Raw genomic sequence first — 19159 nt, forward strand, 5'->3', positions numbered from 1 at the left:
TTCTACCTATCAAAATTCTCCCAACCTTTAAGGCTTAGCTCACATGATACCTCTTTGGTGATATGTTTGCTGCTTCTCTCGTCAGAATTAAGGGTTTCCTCCTCCACATACCCACAGCACATTACTTATACTTCTACTTGCCCTGTTTGATTTTGCTGCTTATGTAGTTAGTAGCTTACATGTATGGCCCTTTCCCTACTACACAGTAAGATTCTTGAAAACAGCCATTAGCACAGTGCCAAGCAGGGGCAAGATGACTCATGATAAAATGTTACATTAAATTGTACTACTAGTAGAAGTTTGATTTCAAAATTCTCCAGGGGTAGGTGAAAACTAAGAGTAAGAGAAACCACCAAAGCCCTTATTCCTAACAAGGAAAGGCCTTCTGAGGTTCCAGGCTGTGCATGTGTGTATAAGGCTATAGGCAATCAGTTATTTCCAGTGTAAAGCAAAGACCCACCATTCTAATCAAAGCCTTAAAAAATCTAAGAACATGGCTGGTGTGTCCAAGATGAATTTCTGTGGTTTTGTAGTTACTTTTTGGATCCAAATTAACTATAGATCTAAGAATCTGTGGGAATCAAAGGTAATCCAATCATTCCACAAACATTGAATGAGCACACCTCATGTGAAATCTCTGTGCTAGAGGCCATGCAGACAGAATTGGGGACTGGAGGGGAGAGGGTGAAGAGAATAAATATGGAAATGATGAAAATAATTTAAGTATAGTCATTGATACCATGGACCCAGCATTTTAAATTAAGAAGCACTTAATGTACATTATCTCATTTAATCCTCTCATGACCCTGAGAGTAGATAATTTTATCATCTCTGTTTTACATATGAAGAAGCCAAGGCTTGGCCCTAACCGGTTTGGCTCAGTGGATAGAGCGTCAGCCTGTGGACTGAAGGGTCCCAGGTTTGATTCCGGTCAAGGGCATGTACCTTGGTTGAGGGCACATCCCCATTAGGGGGTGTGCAAGAGGCAGCTGATCGATGTTTCTCTCTCATTGATGTTTCTAACTCTCTATCCCTCTCCCTTCTTCCTGTAAAAAATCAATAAAATATATATTTTTTTAAAAAAGCTGAGGTTGGGAGAGGTCATGTACCTTCAGTCCAAGCTTTGGGGAGTGAGTGTAGTGTTTGTTGAGTCTTTATTATATGCCAAGAGCTATTTTAAGTACAATGTGTGTGTTAACTCATATTAACACATGTAGAAAATAAATTTCTTGCTTTCCAGAAATTCAGTCTAGTGGGGAAGACTGAACCATAAATAACAAATACATCCCAGAGAGTAATAACAATGTAGTCAGAGCTCAAATGTCATTCTACGGGAACCTAAGGAAATGACTATTCCTTATTACTGGGGAATCAAGAAAGACTTCTTGTAGAAGGCAAGATTTAAGTTGAATTTTTAGAAGAAGAATAGAATTTTTACATATAGATTAGTGAAGGAAGAGCCTTCCATGCACAAGGAAAAAAATGAACAAAGGCCTGGAGGTAGATGAGTCCAAAGCCCATGAGTAACACCATAACCTCCAAACTCAGGAAGCCATGGAATAGGAGATGAAGCTGGGAAAGAAGCTGGGTAGATTAGGCCTGTTGTTGAAGGGAATGAGACACCAGAAAAGGTTATTAAGCAGAGGTATGGTATGATCATGTCTGTGTATCAGGAAAGTATTTTAGGCTAACTGTGGGAGCAAGAGAAATTGTAGGCAGGGAGATAAGCTAAGAGTTTCAATGATTTAGATGAGAGGCAATGGGAACCTAAAATGGGTTGCTACTTACCAAACCATTTTGAAAGATAATATGGAGGTAGAATTTTCATGGTTTGGTGATTGATTGTATGTATGGAGTGAAGGAGAAGGATTAGTGAACAATGCTTTGAAGGGGCCTGTGGGAATGCTGGCACTATATCAAAGTCTCTATTTGCCTAATTTTCTAATATCTAGTTAATGCTAATTTCTATAACAGAAGGAAAGAAAATGAATATCTATTAAGGATTTTCTTTCTTCTTTAATTTTTGGAATGGTCTTCAAAGGCAGGTATTATGCTCTGTTTCTACAATGGTGGAGGGTGAATGACTTGCTCAAAGTCACATAGAAAACAATAGTGACTTACTTGTACAGGGTCACATAGCAAGTAAGTGGCAGACCTGGTCTGTGTGACTTCCAAGACAATGATCTGTTTTGTAGTATCAGAAACTAGAAACATAAATAATGTATATTTATGAAAAATAATTTTTAAAAAAGAAACTAGAGAAAGAAGACAGGCGCGTGCGCGCGCACACACACACGTTCAGGAGAGAAAAAAAAGAACAAGAGATGGACTTAAAGGTCTCTACTGAGGAATCAGAAATCTGGAAGAATTGTCAATTTAGTGTCAAGCCTGGTATTATGAGAAATATAATAATGACAAGACATGGCTGGTTCCTGTTCTCATGGAGTTTATTGGGTAGAAGGGGACCACAAATATAAAGGCTGCTACCCAACCTGTTTGTACAAAGTACTCTGGACTTTCGGAGTTGATGTAGTCTTGGGCTGTCTGGGAAACATTGCAGAGAAGCTGTGACTTAAGCAATATCTAAAAGGAGGGGTTGTCCATGGATAATCCATGAAGAGTGATCAGGGCATTTCCAGTGGAGGAAATAGAGCAGAGGTGAAGCAGTGGGAGAGTACCATTTGTGTTTGTTTTGTGAATAGATTGCCTGGAAGACAAGCTTCCAGGGAAAGAGTAGGAGGATGAGCTGGTATAGGGAGCCAGAGAGTGGAGGAGGGCCTTGAATGTCCAAGCTAACACATGTGTGCTTCATCGAGTAGGCAATGGGAAACCACTGACTATTTTGAGCAAGAGAGGGCTATAATTAAACATGCTTTTGAAAGACTCTTCTGGGAGCAGGCAGTGGAGTAGATTGGAGAGGGTGGAGAGTAGAGAATAGAGGGCTAGGAAAGAGAATATTGTATCATTTTAGATGGTGATATAAGCCCAGAAAAGAGGAGACAGATTGAAAGCCATCTTTTATATAGGAGCTGGCCTTCAGAGGGCTCCCAGGGCTGTTGCCTAATCCTAAGGGTCATGAGTATTTGTATTCCACATCTCCCTCAAACAGTTTTTTAATTCCTTTCTTCTCACTCCTTCCCTCCCTCCTTCTTATGTCTTTGCCTTTTTCTTCCCCTTTTCCATTTTTCCTTGCCCATCACTTCCAGTAATGCTCAGTAATTAGCCATGATTCTGAACATCAGTTGGGAAGGAGAAGCACTGAGAGATGCTCTGAACAAGACAGAGGGATCAAGAAAAGAGGGTGAGAAAGAGAAAGAAGAAAGAAATTAGGAAGGAAGGAAGGAAGGAAGGAAGGAAGGAAGGGAGGGAGGAAGAGAGGGAGAGGGAAGAAGGGAGGGAGGGAAAGGGGAAAAGAGGGAGGAAGGAAGAATGTAAGAGAGGGAGGGCGGGGAGGAAGGAGGGGAGGAGGGAGGGAGGAGAGGATGGAGGAAGGACAATTTTTTTTGTATGGAGCATTTACTGTGGACCAGGCTAGAGGATGGAGATACTGAGGTATAAAGGGGTTACAGTACTTGTCTGAAGTCACACAGTGAATTGTTTTATCCAAGTCTGACAAACTCCAGAACCCACATCCTATTCATCATGCCACACTGCTTTCCTTTCCTGCCTTCCCTGATCCTCTCAACTTAGTGTAATAATTTATTTTTTGAAACCCTAATATCAGTTTGCTGTTGCTCTTTCTTTCACTTACCACAGTCTGTCTTACATTGTAGTGACTTGTGCATATGTCCAGCACTAACACATAAAATGAACAATGGTGAACAATGGTGGAATGAGTGATTGGTTTATCTTTGTTACTAAATACTAGTAGCATAGACAGCCAAGGTCTTATAATTAGTATTTTCTCTATTACTGTTGAACTGATTTGAGGATCTCTTAGGTACCTCTGTGCACATCACAACTGTTAGATGCTATGGCTACCTTGGTAACCTCCAACACTCAGGATTCATGTTGTAATTTCTAGCATAATTACTAAAAGAATAGAAACAGAATGTATAATACCTAAACTAGTAGAGGAAGATAATTGGAATGATAAAGATAATCAATTGGAAAAGAGTCAAGACAAATGACCAACAAGCATATGAAAAGATGATCAAAAACACTGATCATTAATGAGAGGAAAAGCCAAGATGGCGGCATAGGTAAACACCGGAAATTGCTGCCTCGCACAACCACTTCAAAAATACAACTAAAAGACAAAACGGATATCATCCAGAACCACAGGAAGACTGGTTGAGTGGAAATTCTACAACTAGAAGGAAAGAGAAAAGCACACTAAGACTCAGAGGAGGTGCGGAAGTAAAGTGCAGAGGTACAGAGGCACACGTGGAAAGGACTGCCAACTGAGGACACGGCTGTCTTTTTTAATCAGGAAGGAGTCTCAAGCTCCCGATTGCTCTGAACTCCAGTTCTGGGTGAGTCTTTGGGGACCCAGACTCATATGGGGAGAAACTGGACCTCAAGGGCAGCTTTTTCTCAGAGGTGCTTGCAGCGATTACCGGGACACTGAGACTCCGGGCCTCTTAGGGTAGGACTGAGGATCAACCATAGCTGTTTGCTCCACACTGTTGGTTCCCTGAGACCCCACCCCACCCAAGCTGTGCACAGAGGCTTTTGCATATGAAAGGCCTGGCCCTTTGCAATCTGAAAATTACCTAACAGACTACACCTGGGTCAGAGAGACCCAGAACATCCAAGAAAAGGCCCAAGGCCCTACAGCAGATTGCATTGCTTCACAGCTGGGCTTCATCTGGGCACCTCGAAATCCCAAACAAAGAAGAAGAATCTGCAGATCTCTCCATAGCTCCTGCTGGGTAGCCTCAGGTAGAGGCTAAATTAGCACCTCCTTAGAGATCCAAGAGCCAGTGTACCCAGTGGTCAGAGTGGGACCATCCATATTACAACTCCTCAGATCCATAAGGGACACACTCAGGGGGCAGACTCAGTGAGCACCAAAGCCCCACTGAAGCAAGTCTTGCCCCAGAAGGGTGTCTCCAGCACAGAAGTTCTCCCACTGCAGACACAGCTGATTCTAACAGCCAATTGGCCTGGAGGTCAATTCCTCCCAGTGATACCTACAAAAATCAAGGCTTAACTACAACAAGACTGTGCACAAAGCCCACAAAGGGGTGCACCAAGAGTGTCCACCTCAGGTAATTGGGAAGGCTGAGCCACTGGGCCCTATAGGACACCTAGCACAGAAACCCACTCTATCAACACAGGGAAACATAAAAAATGCGGAGACAAAGAAACAGGTCACAAATGACAGGAATGGAGGAAAGCAAACTACTGGATATAGAGTTCAAAACCACACTTTTAAGGTTTTTCAAGAATTTTCTAGAAACCGCCAATAAATTTAGTGAGACCCTCAAGAAATCTAGTGAGGCCCTCGAGGATATGAACAAGGACCAGCTAGAAATTAAGCATACACTGACTGAAATAAAGAATATTATACAGAGTTCCAACAGCAGACTAGAAGATAGCAAGAATCAAGTCAAAGATTTGAAATACAAAGAAGCAGAAAACACCCAACTGGAAAAACAAAAAGAAAAAAGAATCCAAAAATATGAAGATAGTGTAAGGAGCCTCTGGGACAACTTCAAGCATACCAACATCCGAATTATGGGGGTGCCAGAAGAAGAGAGAGAGCAAGATATTGAAAACCTATTTGAAGAAATAATGACAGAAAACTTCCCCTACCTGGTGAAAGAAATAGACTTATAAGTCCAGGAAGCGCAGAGAACCCCAAACAAAAGGAATCCAAAGAGGACCACACCAAGACACATCATAATTAAAATGCCAAGAGCAAAAGACAAAGAGAGAATCTTAAAAGCAGCAAGAGAAAAACAGTCAGTTACCTACAAGGGAGTACCCATACGACTGTCAGCTGATTTCTCAACAGAAACTATGCAGGCCAGAAGGGAGTGGCAAGAAATATTCAAAGTGATGAATAGCAAGAACCTACAACCTAGTTTACTTTACCCAGCAAAGCTATCATTCAGAATTGAAAGTCGGATAAAGAGCTTCACAGATAAGAAAAAGCTAAAGGAGTTCATCACTACCAAACCAGTATTATATGAAATGCTGAAAGGTATCCTTTAAGAAGAGGAAGAAGAAGAAAAAGGTAAAGTTATAAATTATGAAAAACAAATACACATCTATCAACAAGTGAATCTAAGAATCAAGTGAATAAATAATCTGATGAACAGAATGAACTGGTGATTATAATAGAATCAGGGGCATAGAAAGGGAGTGGACTGACTATTCTCGGGGGGGGGGGAAGGGGTGTGGGGGGTGGGGGAACAGACTGGACAAAAATCATACACCTATGGATGAGGACAGTGGGGGCGGGATAAGGGCAGAGGGTGGGTGGGAACCGAGTGGAGGGGAACTATGGGGGGAAAAGAGGAACAACTGTAATAATCTGAACAATAAAGATTTAATTAAAAAAAACACTGATCATTAGAAAAATGCAAATTAAAACCACAAGGAGATATCATCTCACATTCATTAAGATGGTTACTATAACAAAGAAAATAAAGAAGTGTTGGCAAGGATGTGGAGAAATTCAAACTCTTGTGCACTGTTGGCGGGAATGAAAAATGGTGCAGCTGCTATGGGAAACAGTATAGCAGTTCTTAAAAATTTGTAAATGGTCGGCCCGAACCAATATGCTCAATTAATATTTGACAAAGGAGGCAAGAACATACAATGGAGCCAAGATAGTCTCTTCAATAAATGGTGTTGGGAAAATTGGACAGATATATGCAAGAAAATGAAACTAGACCACCAACTTACACCATACACAAAAATAAACTCAAAATGGATAAAGGACTTAAATGTACGACAGGAAACCATAAAAATTCTAGAAGAATCCAAAGGCAACAAAATCTCAGACATATGCCAAAGCAATTTCTTCACTGATACAGCTCCTGGGGCACTTGAAACTAAAGAAAAAATGAACAAATGGGACTACATCAAAATATAAAGCTTCTGCACAGCAAAAGAAACCATCAACAAAATAACGAGAAAACCCACTGTGTGGGAAAACATATTTGTCAATGTCATATCTGATAAGGGCCTAATCTCCAAAATTTATAGGGAACTCATACAACTTAACAAAAGGAAGATAATCCAATCAAAAAATGGGCAAAGGACCTAAATAGACACCTTTCAAAAGAGGACATTCAGAAAGCCAAGAGACATATGAAAACATGCTCAAAGTCACTAATCATCCGAGAGATGCAAATCAAAACAACAATGAGGTAACATCTCACACCTGTCAGACTGGCTATCATCAACAAATCAACAAACAACAAGTGCTGGAGAGGATGCGGAGAAAAAGGAACACTTGTGCACTGCTGGTGGGAATGCAGACTGGTGCAGCCACTATGGAAGACAGTATGAAGTTTCCTTAAAAAACTGAAAATGGAACTCCCATTTGACCCTGTGATCCCACTTCTAGGAATATATCCCAAGAAACCAGAAACACCAATCAGAAAGGATATATGCACCCCTATGTTCATAGCAGCACAGTTCACCATAGCTAAGATCTGGAAACAGCCTAAGTGCCCATCAGTAGATGAATGGATTAGAAAACTGTGGTACATCTACATGATGGAATACTATGCTGCTGTAAAAAGGAAGGAACTCTTACCATTTGCAACGTCATGGATGGAACTGGAGAGCATTATGCTAAGTGAAATAAGCCAGTCAATGAAGGAAAAATACCACATGATCTCACTCATTCATGGATAATAGAGACCATTATAAACTTTTGAACAATAATAGATACAGAGGCAGAGCTGCCTCAAACAGATTGTCAAACTGCAGCGGGAAGGCCGGGGAGGGTTGGGGGGCAGGAGGTAGGGGGGTAAGAGATCAACTAAAGGACTTGTATGCATGCATATGAGCATAACCAACGGACATAAGACACTGGGGGATAGGGGAGGCTAGGGGACTGTCTAGGGCGGGGGGGAAAAATGGACACATATGTAATACCCTTTGTAATACTTTAAGCAATAAATTAAAAAAAATAAAAATAAAATTAGTAAGTGAAAATATCTTAGAAAAATTAAACTTGAATATTTGCTCATTTAAAAAAATTGTAAATGGAATTACCGTATGACCCAGCAATTCCACTTCTGTGTATATATCCAAAATAATTAAAATCATGTCTCACAAAGATATTTGAACACCCATGTTCACAGCAGCACTATTCACAATAGCCAAGAAATGGTAGCAACCCAAGCGTCCATCTATAGAAGAATGGATAAACAAAATGTGATATTTACAGACAATGGAATATTATTTAGGGTTAAAAAGGAAAGAAATCTTGTCACATACTATAACATGGATGAATCTTGAAGCATTATGTTAAATGAAATAAGCCAGTCACAAAAGAACAAATAGTGTACCAGTATGAGACCACTTATATGAAGTACCAGTGTAGTCAAATTCACAGAGACAGAAACTAGAAGGCTGGTTGCCAGGGGCCAGGAGGAGGCAAGAATGGGGATTGTTGTTTAATGGGTACAGAGTTTCAGGTTTGCATGATGAAAAAGTTCTAGTGATGGATGGTGGTGATGGTTGCACAACATTGTGAATGTACTTAATGTCATTGTGCCTGATACTGGCACAAGAACAGACATATAGATCAATGGAATAGAATAGAGAACCCAGAAATCGACCCAAACCACTATGCCCAATTAATATTCGACAAAGGCGGCAAGAGCATACAATGGAGTCAAGACAGTCTCTTCAATAAATGGTGTTGGGAAAATTGGACAGATACATGCAAAAAGATGAAACTAGACCACCAACTCACACCATACACAAAAATAAACTCAAAATGGATAAAGGACTTTAACGTAAGACGGGAAACCATAAAAATACTAGAGGAATCCACAGGCAGCGAAATCGCAAACATATGCCGAAGGAATTTCTTTTCTGATACTGCTCCTAGGGCAATGGAAACTAAAGAGAAAATAAAAAATGGGACTACATCAAAATAAAAAGCTTTTGCACAGCAAAGGAAACCATCAAAAAAACAACAAGAAAGCCCACTGCATGGGAGAACGTATTTGCAAATGTTATCTCCGATAAGGGTTTAATCTCCAACATTTACAGGGAGCTCACACAAGTTAACAAAAGGAAGATAAACAACCCAATGAAAAAATGGGCAAGGGACCTAAATAGATACTTTTCGAAAGAAGACAGAAGAAAGGCCAAAAGACATATGAAAACATGTTCAAAGTCACTAATCATCTGAGAGATGCAAATCAAAACGACAATGCGGTACCATCTCACACCTGTCAGAATGGCTATCATCAATAAATCAACAAACAACAAGTACTGCTGAGAAAAAGGAACCCTTGTGCACTGCTGGTGGGAATGCAGTGCAGCCACTGTGGAGAACAGTATGGAGTTCCCTCAAAAAACTAAAAATGAAACTCCCATTTGACCCAGTGATACAACTTCTAGGAATATATCCCAAGAAATTAGAAACACCAGTTAGAAAGGATATATGCACCCCTATGTTCATAGCAGCACAATTCACCATAGCTATGATTTGGAAACAGCCTAAGTGCCCATCAGTAGATGAGTGGATTAAAAAACTGTGGTACACGCCCTAACCGGTTTGGCTCAGTGGATAGAGCATCCGCCTGCGGACTGAAGTGTCCCAGGTTCGATTCCCGTCAAGGGTATGTACCTTGGTTGCGGGTACATCCCCAGTAGGGGGTGTGCAAGAGGCAGCTGATCGATGTTTCTCTCTCATTGATGTTTCTAACTCTCTATCCCTCTCCCTTCCTCTCTGTAAAAAATCAATAAAATATATTTTAAAAAAACAAACAAACCAAAAAAAACTGTGGTACATCTATACAATGGAATACTACGCTGCGGTAAAAAAGAAGGAGTTCTTACCATTTGCAATAGCATGGATGGAACTGGAGGGCATTATGCTAAGTGAAATAAGCCAGTCAGAGAAAGATAAATGTCACATGATCTCACTCATTTATGGAATATAATGAATAACATAAACTGATGAACAAAAACAGATCTAGAGACAGAGAAGCATCGATCAGACCGTCAAACCTCAGAGGGAAGGTAGGGGAGGGTGGGGGTAAAGGGGAGAGATCAACCAAAGGACTTATATGCAAGCATATAGGCCTAACCAATGGACACAGACAACAGGGACGGTGAGGGCATGATTGGGGGGGGGGATAATGTGGGGATAAGGACACATATGTAATAACTTAATCAATAAAAAATTTTTTTAAAAAGAATAAACCGTTTTCTGGGAGAAAAGTGAGAACATTTTCTTGAGGACGGCTCTCCAGAAGAGCCAGAAACAATCTGGGCCCTTATGTCAAATACCATACAAAAGCTTTCTGTGGTGGGACAGACCTCACACCTAAAAGGGCCAGCTCACACAGCTCTTTCTCTTTTGACTTTCTCTTCCTGCTCTCTTTGTCCCATCTTTCTGGGATCCAGACTTGAAATGGTGGCTGCCATCACAATGCCAAGTCTCCTAGGACATTCCTGTACCCCTCACTTTCCTAGCTAAGGGCTGGAACTTATCAAAGGGGTCTTTTTGAGGATGTTAAGATGAATACAAAGGAAAAGAAGAAGAAAATATGAAACACTAGAAACAAATACATTTACAGAAAAAGTGCTTCCTTCTCTTATTACCAGAGCCAAGCCATTGATGGACTTGATTTAACTTCAATAAGGCTCAATAAGTTTTCATCTTTGGGGGGTGATGGGACCCTTTGGCAGTCCAGTGAAGCCTATGGAACCTTCTCTGAATAATATTTTAATGCACAAAATAAAATACAGATTTACGAAGGAAACTCAACATATTAAAGCACAGTTATCAAAACATTACAAAAAAGTGACATGGGCTTCTTGATTTATGCATTAAATAACCATACCTAATGGTAGTTTAAATATCTATAAGAATTTTGAAACAATCATGAGCATAAATGAAATGTCTGCAGCAACTGGCATATGATTTGCACATCTCTGCGATGTCTGTTACTACCACATTCACAGGTACTGCTAACACTTCTGTGGTTTGTTGCTTACACTCATCAATTCTATTTGAAATTAGTGAAAATAAAGAGGCAATTTTTTTCCATCCAAATTCAAAGTGGCCCAACCCCCAATTCGAGATCCTGGTTAAGAACCTCTGCTCTAAGGGGTCATACAGCCAGCTGTCTATGGATTGGAATAGGCTGCCTCCTTCTTGTCTCATCCTTCAGGATGACATTTCTCCCTGTCCAATTTCCAAGCTTGCCCCTTAATTGGCTGGCCACAAAGTCCTGGTTTTCTGACTGAGAGTCCACTGAACAATTGGCCTTTTCTCAAAATTCTGTATAATGAGTTACTCAGGAAACCCTGAGATTTTTCAGAATTCTCTCACCATTACCTTATATTAGGAAATCATCTTATACCTACTTACTAACACCAATGCTGCAAGCCACCACCACCTTTGCTCCAGTCTGAATCTGACTCTGAACTAGAGGGGGCAGTCTTGAGAAGGCTGCGGTGATCTTTAAACTAGAACAACTACAGCCTCATTCCTGGCATTCACACCCCTCAGTTGGGAGGAGAGAAATCCAGTGAACTCAACAGTAGCCATATCTTGAGTGAGGAGGCACAGTCCTTCTCAGAGGGAGAGCACCAACCAAATGATCTCTTTGGAGCCCTCTTCATTTGTGGATTCCTGGCCTCTTTCTTAGCCTGTTTCCATGTGTTCTCTAGCTCTTGGGGTTCACTCACCTAAAAATATGTAGACTGGGAGCCACTGCAGAACTGAGAGGGTTTGGAGGATCTCCTGAAGATTCTGTCGGGAGAGGAAGGCCATGACCATGGTGCTGTTCTGTTGTGGCAAGAAGCCCAAACGGAAGGCCAGCACCTCTAAAGCTGAGGTGCTTACAGGTGCTTTGCTTTAATCTGTTATCAGAGAGTCCCTTTAGCTGCTCGAGATTTTAGGGTTGACCTAAACTTTCCTCCAGTCTTCTCTGTTTCTCTGCCCCGCCCCAACTTCCTACACACATCAGATTTCAGATCCTACGAGCTAATCTCCCTAATATACATATATCCTTTCTCCATGGGTGCTCAGTTGCAATGAGGCAGAAATGGCCTTGGGGTGGTTCTAGCTATGTGTGTGTGAGGAGGGAGTCCCTGATAAATTTGTGCAGAAAAAAGAATGGCTTAGGCCTCAAATAGGACCTCTAAAAGCAACCTGCTACCGTTCACTGCTTAAGAAAGGGGACCTAGGGACCACATTTGTTTCTGCCCTAGTAGCTACTCTTTGCCTCCTCCTGTCTCCTGCTGAGGGGTATATTTCTGCTTGGATATCTATACTTCTCAAATACCTCTTTGTGCCTCTATTCACAGAGTCTCTGTATCAGTGGTCAGACACCATATGATAGAGTGGGAAAAGCATTTCACAGAGCGCAAACCTAAGTTCCAGTCCTAGCTCCACTATGTTTTTCCTATGACACCTTTGGAAATTGCTCATCTTTCTACATCTCAGTTTGACCATTCACTGTTGGGAGGCAGTGTAGTGGTTAGGGGCATGGACTTCAGAGTCAGATAGCTGGGATTCAAATATCAGCTCTGCCACTTACAAATTGGTAAACCTTTGTGCCTTGGTTTCCCCATCTGTAAAATGGCAATAATAATAATAATAATAATAATAATAATAATATCTACTTCATAGAGTTATTCGGAGAATTAAATGAGTGAATGAATATGAAGTGCTTAGCACAGGGCCTGGCACACAATAAGCATTAAGTAAGTGTTTCCTGTTACTATAATTTGTCTAGTTCAATTAATATCTATTGAATATCTACTAGGTTCCAGGGTAAGAGGCTTTCTCCTGCATACCAGCCTTTGCAAAATTAAAGATTGTCCCCAGGTCCCAGACTGCTGGATTCATTTTTTTCCTTTAATTATTTATTGAATGACTGCTATTTGCTGCACACTATTTCTGGTGCTGAGGGTTCAGTGGGGAAGAAGATGGACATGATTCATGTCTTCACCGAACTTACAGTCTAGTGAAGGAGATAGACTTTAAACAAAAAAAACCAAAAATCATGAAAATGTCTATACATTTGAATTTGTAATTGTGTCCTAAAAAAAAGACTAGTATTCTCAGCGTAAGGCCTTGTGTATACAAGGTGTTAAAAACAAACAAACAACACTTTTGAATGTAATTAAAAGGGTTACTAGGAAAATCAAATACAAAAATGCTATCAAGTGTCCTGCAAGTGCAAGGAAATATTGATTCCTTAGCCTTCTCCAGGGAGGTAAGCAGAACTCTGTCTTTCTCTCCTCCCAACCCCCAACTATGGCTTGGGCCTCCTGATTAGACTGACTAATACTACTCTTCAGAGTTGGGCTTAGACAACTATTTTTTTGGTATGTTTGGCAGGGGAGTGCTTTCATTCTTCAATGTACCCTAGATGGCCACCTGACATGTTGCCCCTTTCTCCGTCCTTTTTTTTTTACTTTCCCCTAGCTGCAGTTCTTAAGCTGCTTCTTGGGGCTACTTGACCACATACACAATGAGATGTATTGGAGCATGTCTACTCAGAATTTGCAGGGGAGGAGGAAGAAAGGTAAGAGGGTCAGGCCTAGCTCTTCTAACAGAAAGCACAGATGTGAAGAGGGCTAGAGTATTCAGGATAAACAAGATCCCCAATGTTGATAGCTCTAAGTCGCCTTACAGATCAGGCCTCTACCCACTTCACTTTCAGATTGGTAAATGTAAGAGGCCTAGAAAGGACTCAAGATTATACAGGACACCAGAGGCAGGGCAAGTACAGACCAATTTTTATTTCTGTTCCCCCAAACGTGTGGCTCAGGGCCTGATACAAAGTAGGCACTGAAGTAAAAGCTTGTGTAACAAATGAAGAAGATCTGGTCTCCTGGTTCTTTGAGTAAGAGTGACTGGCAGGGCTCGGCCCAGACTCGATTGGCCACCTTTTTCTCCACTGAGCAGAGAGTGCTATTCGAGCTGCAGTTCTCTCTTAAAAAAAAATATTTGTATTGATTGCAGAGAGGAAGGAGAAGAAGAGAGAGATAGAAACATCAATAATGAGAGAGAATCATTGAACAGCTGCCTCCTACATATCCCACACTGGGAATTGTGCCTGCAACCAAGGCATGTGCCCTGACCAGGAATTGAACCATGACCTCCTGGTTCAGAGGTCGATGCTCAACTGCTGAGCCATGCTGGCCAGGCGAGCTTCAGTTCTCTTGAGCCAAATGGACAAGTGTAAAGTACCAGGGAGTATACAAAAAGCAGGAAGAAGAGAAGTAAGCCAGCAGACAAACCCTGAACAGCCAGCACTCATATGTCCCAATGGCAATTCAACCAACCAGAAAGCAAAGACTTAGCTGCCTCAGAGAAAGCAGTACCAAAGGAATGGTGGCCAAAAAGTACAAAAGGTCTGCCAATTCCATTCGCAAAAAAATTAGGGCTGACGTGATTCTAATCCTCAAGAAACTCACAGTCCAGCGTCCAAGGTAGACATAAGCCCAGACTCAATGGTATGGGGAACCATCGAGTGAGCAGGTAAAAAGCAGCCACTAGCCCAAGGTGGTCTGGGCAGGCTTTATGGAGCAGGGGCTGCTGTAGTGAGCAGATATGGTGCTGAGGATTCACAATGGCACAAAAGAGAAATCCAGGGTAAACTGCAATTAGTTTGCCAAACCAGAAAGAATGGGGAGTCTGGGTTAAGCTGGGAGGCTAAGAAGCTTCTAGGGACCAAGAGATTAACAAAAAAAGAGGACAAGAATGGAAGGGAAAGAAGGTCAAGGGGACCAGGGAGCTCAGGAGGAGTGGTGGAAGTGAGGGGAGCTGAGAAAGAAAAAAAGCAGTCCCAGAATTCTTCTTCCTGTATTCAAAGGTTCACCCCCAGCCTTCAGAATGAGTCATTTCCAGAAAGCTTTGGATAGCTGAGGTTTTGCCACAATGTGTTTTCTTCTGATTCTCCTCCTCTGACATACTCTCATTTGGTCAGATGTTGCAACTACAGCTCAATTAAAAGCATTTGTGGTGAATCTATTTAATGCCAGGCACCAGGCAACATAGTCCTTTCATTCACCAAATGTCTATTGTGGGCCTACTATTAATAGTAGGTATTATTCTAGGCTGCCTAGTTTTGTTCTAGGTTGGCAATTGTGTGTGTGTGGTTGGTCATGGGGGCAGGTAGAGAGTGAAAGAAGCGCATACATCATCAATATAAAGATTGGGGCCGCCGAAACCGGTTTGGCTCAGTGGATAGAGCGTCGGCCTGCGGACTGAAAGGTCCTAGGTTCGATTCCGGTCAAGGGCATGTACCAGGGTTGTGGGCACATCCCCAGTAGGAGATGTGCAGGAGGCAGCTGATCGATATTTCTCTCTCATCGATGTTTCTAGCTCTCTATCTCTCTCTCCCTTCCTCTCTGTAAAAAATCAATAAAATAAAAAAAAAAGATTGGGGCCATCAGAGAATTACAAAGAAGACAAAGGGGAAGGCTAGTAGCTGTGTGACCTTAAACAAGACATTTCCCCTCTCTGAGTCTCAGTTTCCTCATGTGGAAAAGGGGACTAGTCACATTTATTTGCTGTGAGAATTAGTGGTAATTTTTGAGATGCTCCTCTGGAGGTATCTGACACCCAGACACTGCTCTATAGGACTGGTATTGACCTGTGGGGAGGTGATATTTGCTACGGGCTCCAGCAGACAGAGAAATAGGGAACATGACCCTTCCTGTAGTGGCTCAATGGACACAAAAGTCTAAAGGTTTATTTTGGAACAGGAGCTATTTGAGTTTAACTGGAGCCTCAGTTTTGAGGAGGGAAGTAGGAAAAAAGGCTGGAAATTGGTAAGTAGGGATATTTTTCTCAAAAATCTCATGTCTAGAGGTCAGCGGGTCTAGAATCAGTGAAAAATCAACCTAGGAGAGGTGGTTCGAGGAAGGGCCTGTGGTGGTAGAGGGTATGGTACAACTGGATGGGTATTTTAAAGTCTCCGGGAAGTCACTGGGTCACTTCTCAGGGTAGGTAGGCCTGCAGCCACAGGTGAGGGTGACCAACCATCTCTGTTTGCCAGGGACTGAGGAGTTGCTCAGAACACAGGATTTTTAATGCTAAAACCAGGATGATCTTGGGCAGACCAGGATAGCTGGTCCTCTAGTTCTGTTCCTTGCCACTATGTCCTGGACATCAACAGGCTGTTCCCCACTGGGATCCCTTCCTTTGGTCCCCATGCTGCTGCTAGAGGATCACTGTTACACACAGCTCTTTGCATCTTCCCTGTTTCAAAACCTCCAAAGTCTCCCATTGCCTCCACAATTAAGTTTGCACCCCAGAGCCTGGCACCCACAGCTGTGTCTACACCGGCTTCTGTCTTCCTTTAAAATCTCATTTCCAGTCACTGTCACTCTGCACTAGATATAGCCTCCTTCCCCAAACAGGAAGTGCCTTTTCCTATCCTGGACCTCTTCCCACAGTGGTCACTTACCAGTCCGACCAACTCCTACCCAAGCTTCAAGGTTCAGTGAAAATGTCATTCCCTGCCCACTTTTCTCCTCTGGGTTCCTAAGACACATTAGGCATACTTTTGGGATAGCCCATATAAGGGAGTTAGCTTGGAGCATAGACCCCAGCTCTAAACCCAGCTTCCAGGGCACTGCTTAGTAACAATTGGTATCTATATTTTGAACAGTCGGACTATTCACATTACTCAAAATTCAAGAGGGATGATAGGGAATTCTGTGAAAAGTCTCCTTCCCGCTCCTGGCCTCTAATAGCCAACACCTCTCTTTCTCCAGGGATATTTTATGCACACACAAGCAAATAATGTAATTTACTTTGTTAAATGAATAAAGGAACAAAAAGTAAAAACCTGGAAATAATCCAAATCTTCAAAATCTGGGGCTGGCTAAGTAAGCCATTATACAGCAACATTATAAACTAACCTGCAGTCATTAAAATAGTTGTAAGGCCGACTCTATAGTATATGATATGTTGAAAGCAAAATATAAAGCAGTCCCTGCTTTATATGTCCATTGAATGCACTTTGTAAAAATGTGTTCTCTTCAGTGTTAGCATGAAATGTCTGAGAAATGATTGCTGCTTTAAGGGGAGGGATTCTGGGTTTTCCTTTATGTAAAATTGTTTGAATTTGAAAAGAAAAAGGGTAGATTATTGTGAACCTGCATTATGAAGAAGTGTGATTCATGATGGGACTCATTCATTCAATAATTCATTCCACAAACACTGAATGCTTGCTTTGTCAAAAGGAAGAAGGCATAAATAATGCTAAGCTTTTCAGGATGAATCCTGAATAGGCAATGGGGGCCTAAGAAGCTCTGATGGAAAGAGAGGGGTGGGGAATGTGATGAGCTCATTTTGAGACTTGATTTTGAGTTAGGTTTCTTCACCACAAGGAACTGTGTAGCGGATGATAGGATACTGGTGCGGGAGCTGAGCAGGAGGGTCAGGGATAGTACTTGCCCACTGTGCACATGTGGTCAGGAAGCCAGAGGTGGGCTGGAACTCACCCAGGGAGAAGGTAGACAAGGAAGGGAGAAGACAGGTTATGTAAAGCTGGTGAGAAGTCTTTCTGTAACTGTCTCTGAACCAGGGCCAATGGCACCAAGGTAGCAGAGGTAATATCTGTCACTGAGTGTTGAAGGGTCTCATAGTTCAGGTAGAAACCCTGCCTCCCAGCCTCTGGCCCCCAAGCCTCATGCACTCATGGCCTGTGTCTGGTTTTTGTCACCTGTGAAGGCCTGTTGGACTAAGGGGGCTTTGACTGGCTTAGAAACTTATAGGAACCCTTAAGTGAGAGACTGTCATAAAGGATTTAAAAGATTTACTTGTACAGGAGATTAAAAATGACAGTGAAGTATGTGGATGCTGCACAACCATGTCCCCAGGAATTACAAGTAAAATACAGAAAAACTCCCTAAATAACCAACTGAAGACTTGCTGGAGAGAACCATGATAAGCAAGGACAGAAAGGGGAGACTGAATAGAGACTGGTAGGAGGGGCAGAGGTGTGAAAGGGCTGGCAGGCTCCCACAGACAGCAACTGAAATTCCAGAGAGATATGTCAGCTATGGAGGGTTGTCACTGAGAACTCTGGGGTCTAATCCTCAAGCAGAGACCACCAGAACTTAAAAGTTACCCACTAACATCTGGCTAACAAAAGCAGCAGGTTTGCTATCTGCCAGGGAGAAGTGGCTGTACATGCAGGCACTCATGTAAAGGGCCAATACACAAAATTCCCTGTGGAGCCATTCACCATATGCTCCAGCAGATGGAGGGCAGAGTGTGTGAGCAGAAGCCAGGGTTAGGGGGTCGGGGGTTTGAGCTCAGAAGTCAGACATCCTGGTTTCCTGTGCTGAGCATTCCCTCATGCTGAGGAGGACATCTTTCTCATGCAGACAATTACTATCCAGGCAGTTTTGCCTGGGATGAAGACAGTTGACTCACCCTATTGAAAAACACCTTGCCCCATGGTGCAGAGCTTCTGAGGCCCATGTAGAGACTGAGAATAACAATCAGCCTTGAAGCAGAAGCAATAGTCCCACCCTGTTGAAAAAAAACTGATGGACAATTGTCTGAGGGCTGTTCAAGACTGAATCCAATCAAGTCTGCAAGCAGATGTGGTCTCTGGACATTTTGAAACTTTGCCTGATCTAATTAGTCAGAAACAGCATTTGACACTGTCCTGCACTAGAGATTGAGAGGCATAGCAGATCTGCCTAGTACATAGTCACAAACCTAAACAGGCACCAAAGAAACAATCCCCAAGTGAAAGAACAAGAGAATTTACAAGAAGAGATAAATGAAATGGAGATAAGAAATTTATCTGAGCCCTGATTGGTTTGGCTCAGTGGATAGAGCATTGGCCTGCTGACTCAAGGGTCCCAGGTTCGATTCTGCTCAGGGGCATGTACCTTGGTTGTGGGCACATACCCAGTAGGGAGTGTGCAGGAGGCAGCTGATCGATGTTTCTCTCTCATCGATGTTTCTAACTCTCTATCCCTCTCCTTTCCTCTCTGTAAAAATCAATAAAATATATTTTTA

General features: G+C 42.2%; 1 protein-coding gene across 1 annotated transcript in view; it reads right to left on the bottom strand.

The window, feature by feature from the left end:
* DGAT2L6 (diacylglycerol O-acyltransferase 2 like 6) overlaps window positions 1-12007 on the bottom strand; it is a 34967-nt gene extending 22960 nt beyond the window's left edge. Inside the window, exon 1 of the mRNA XM_059680486.1 lies at window positions 11845-12007. Within this exon, the coding sequence (XP_059536469.1) occupies window positions 11845-11935 (91 nt within the window). The 5' untranslated portion in view covers window positions 11936-12007. The remainder of the gene's footprint in view (window positions 1-11844) is intronic.
* Window positions 12008-19159: the final 7152 nt, after the last annotated feature.

The sequence above is a fragment of the Myotis daubentonii genome, chromosome X (genome assembly GCF_963259705.1).
Source record: "Myotis daubentonii chromosome X, mMyoDau2.1, whole genome shotgun sequence".
Classification (NCBI taxonomy): domain Eukaryota; kingdom Metazoa; phylum Chordata; class Mammalia; order Chiroptera; family Vespertilionidae; genus Myotis; species Myotis daubentonii.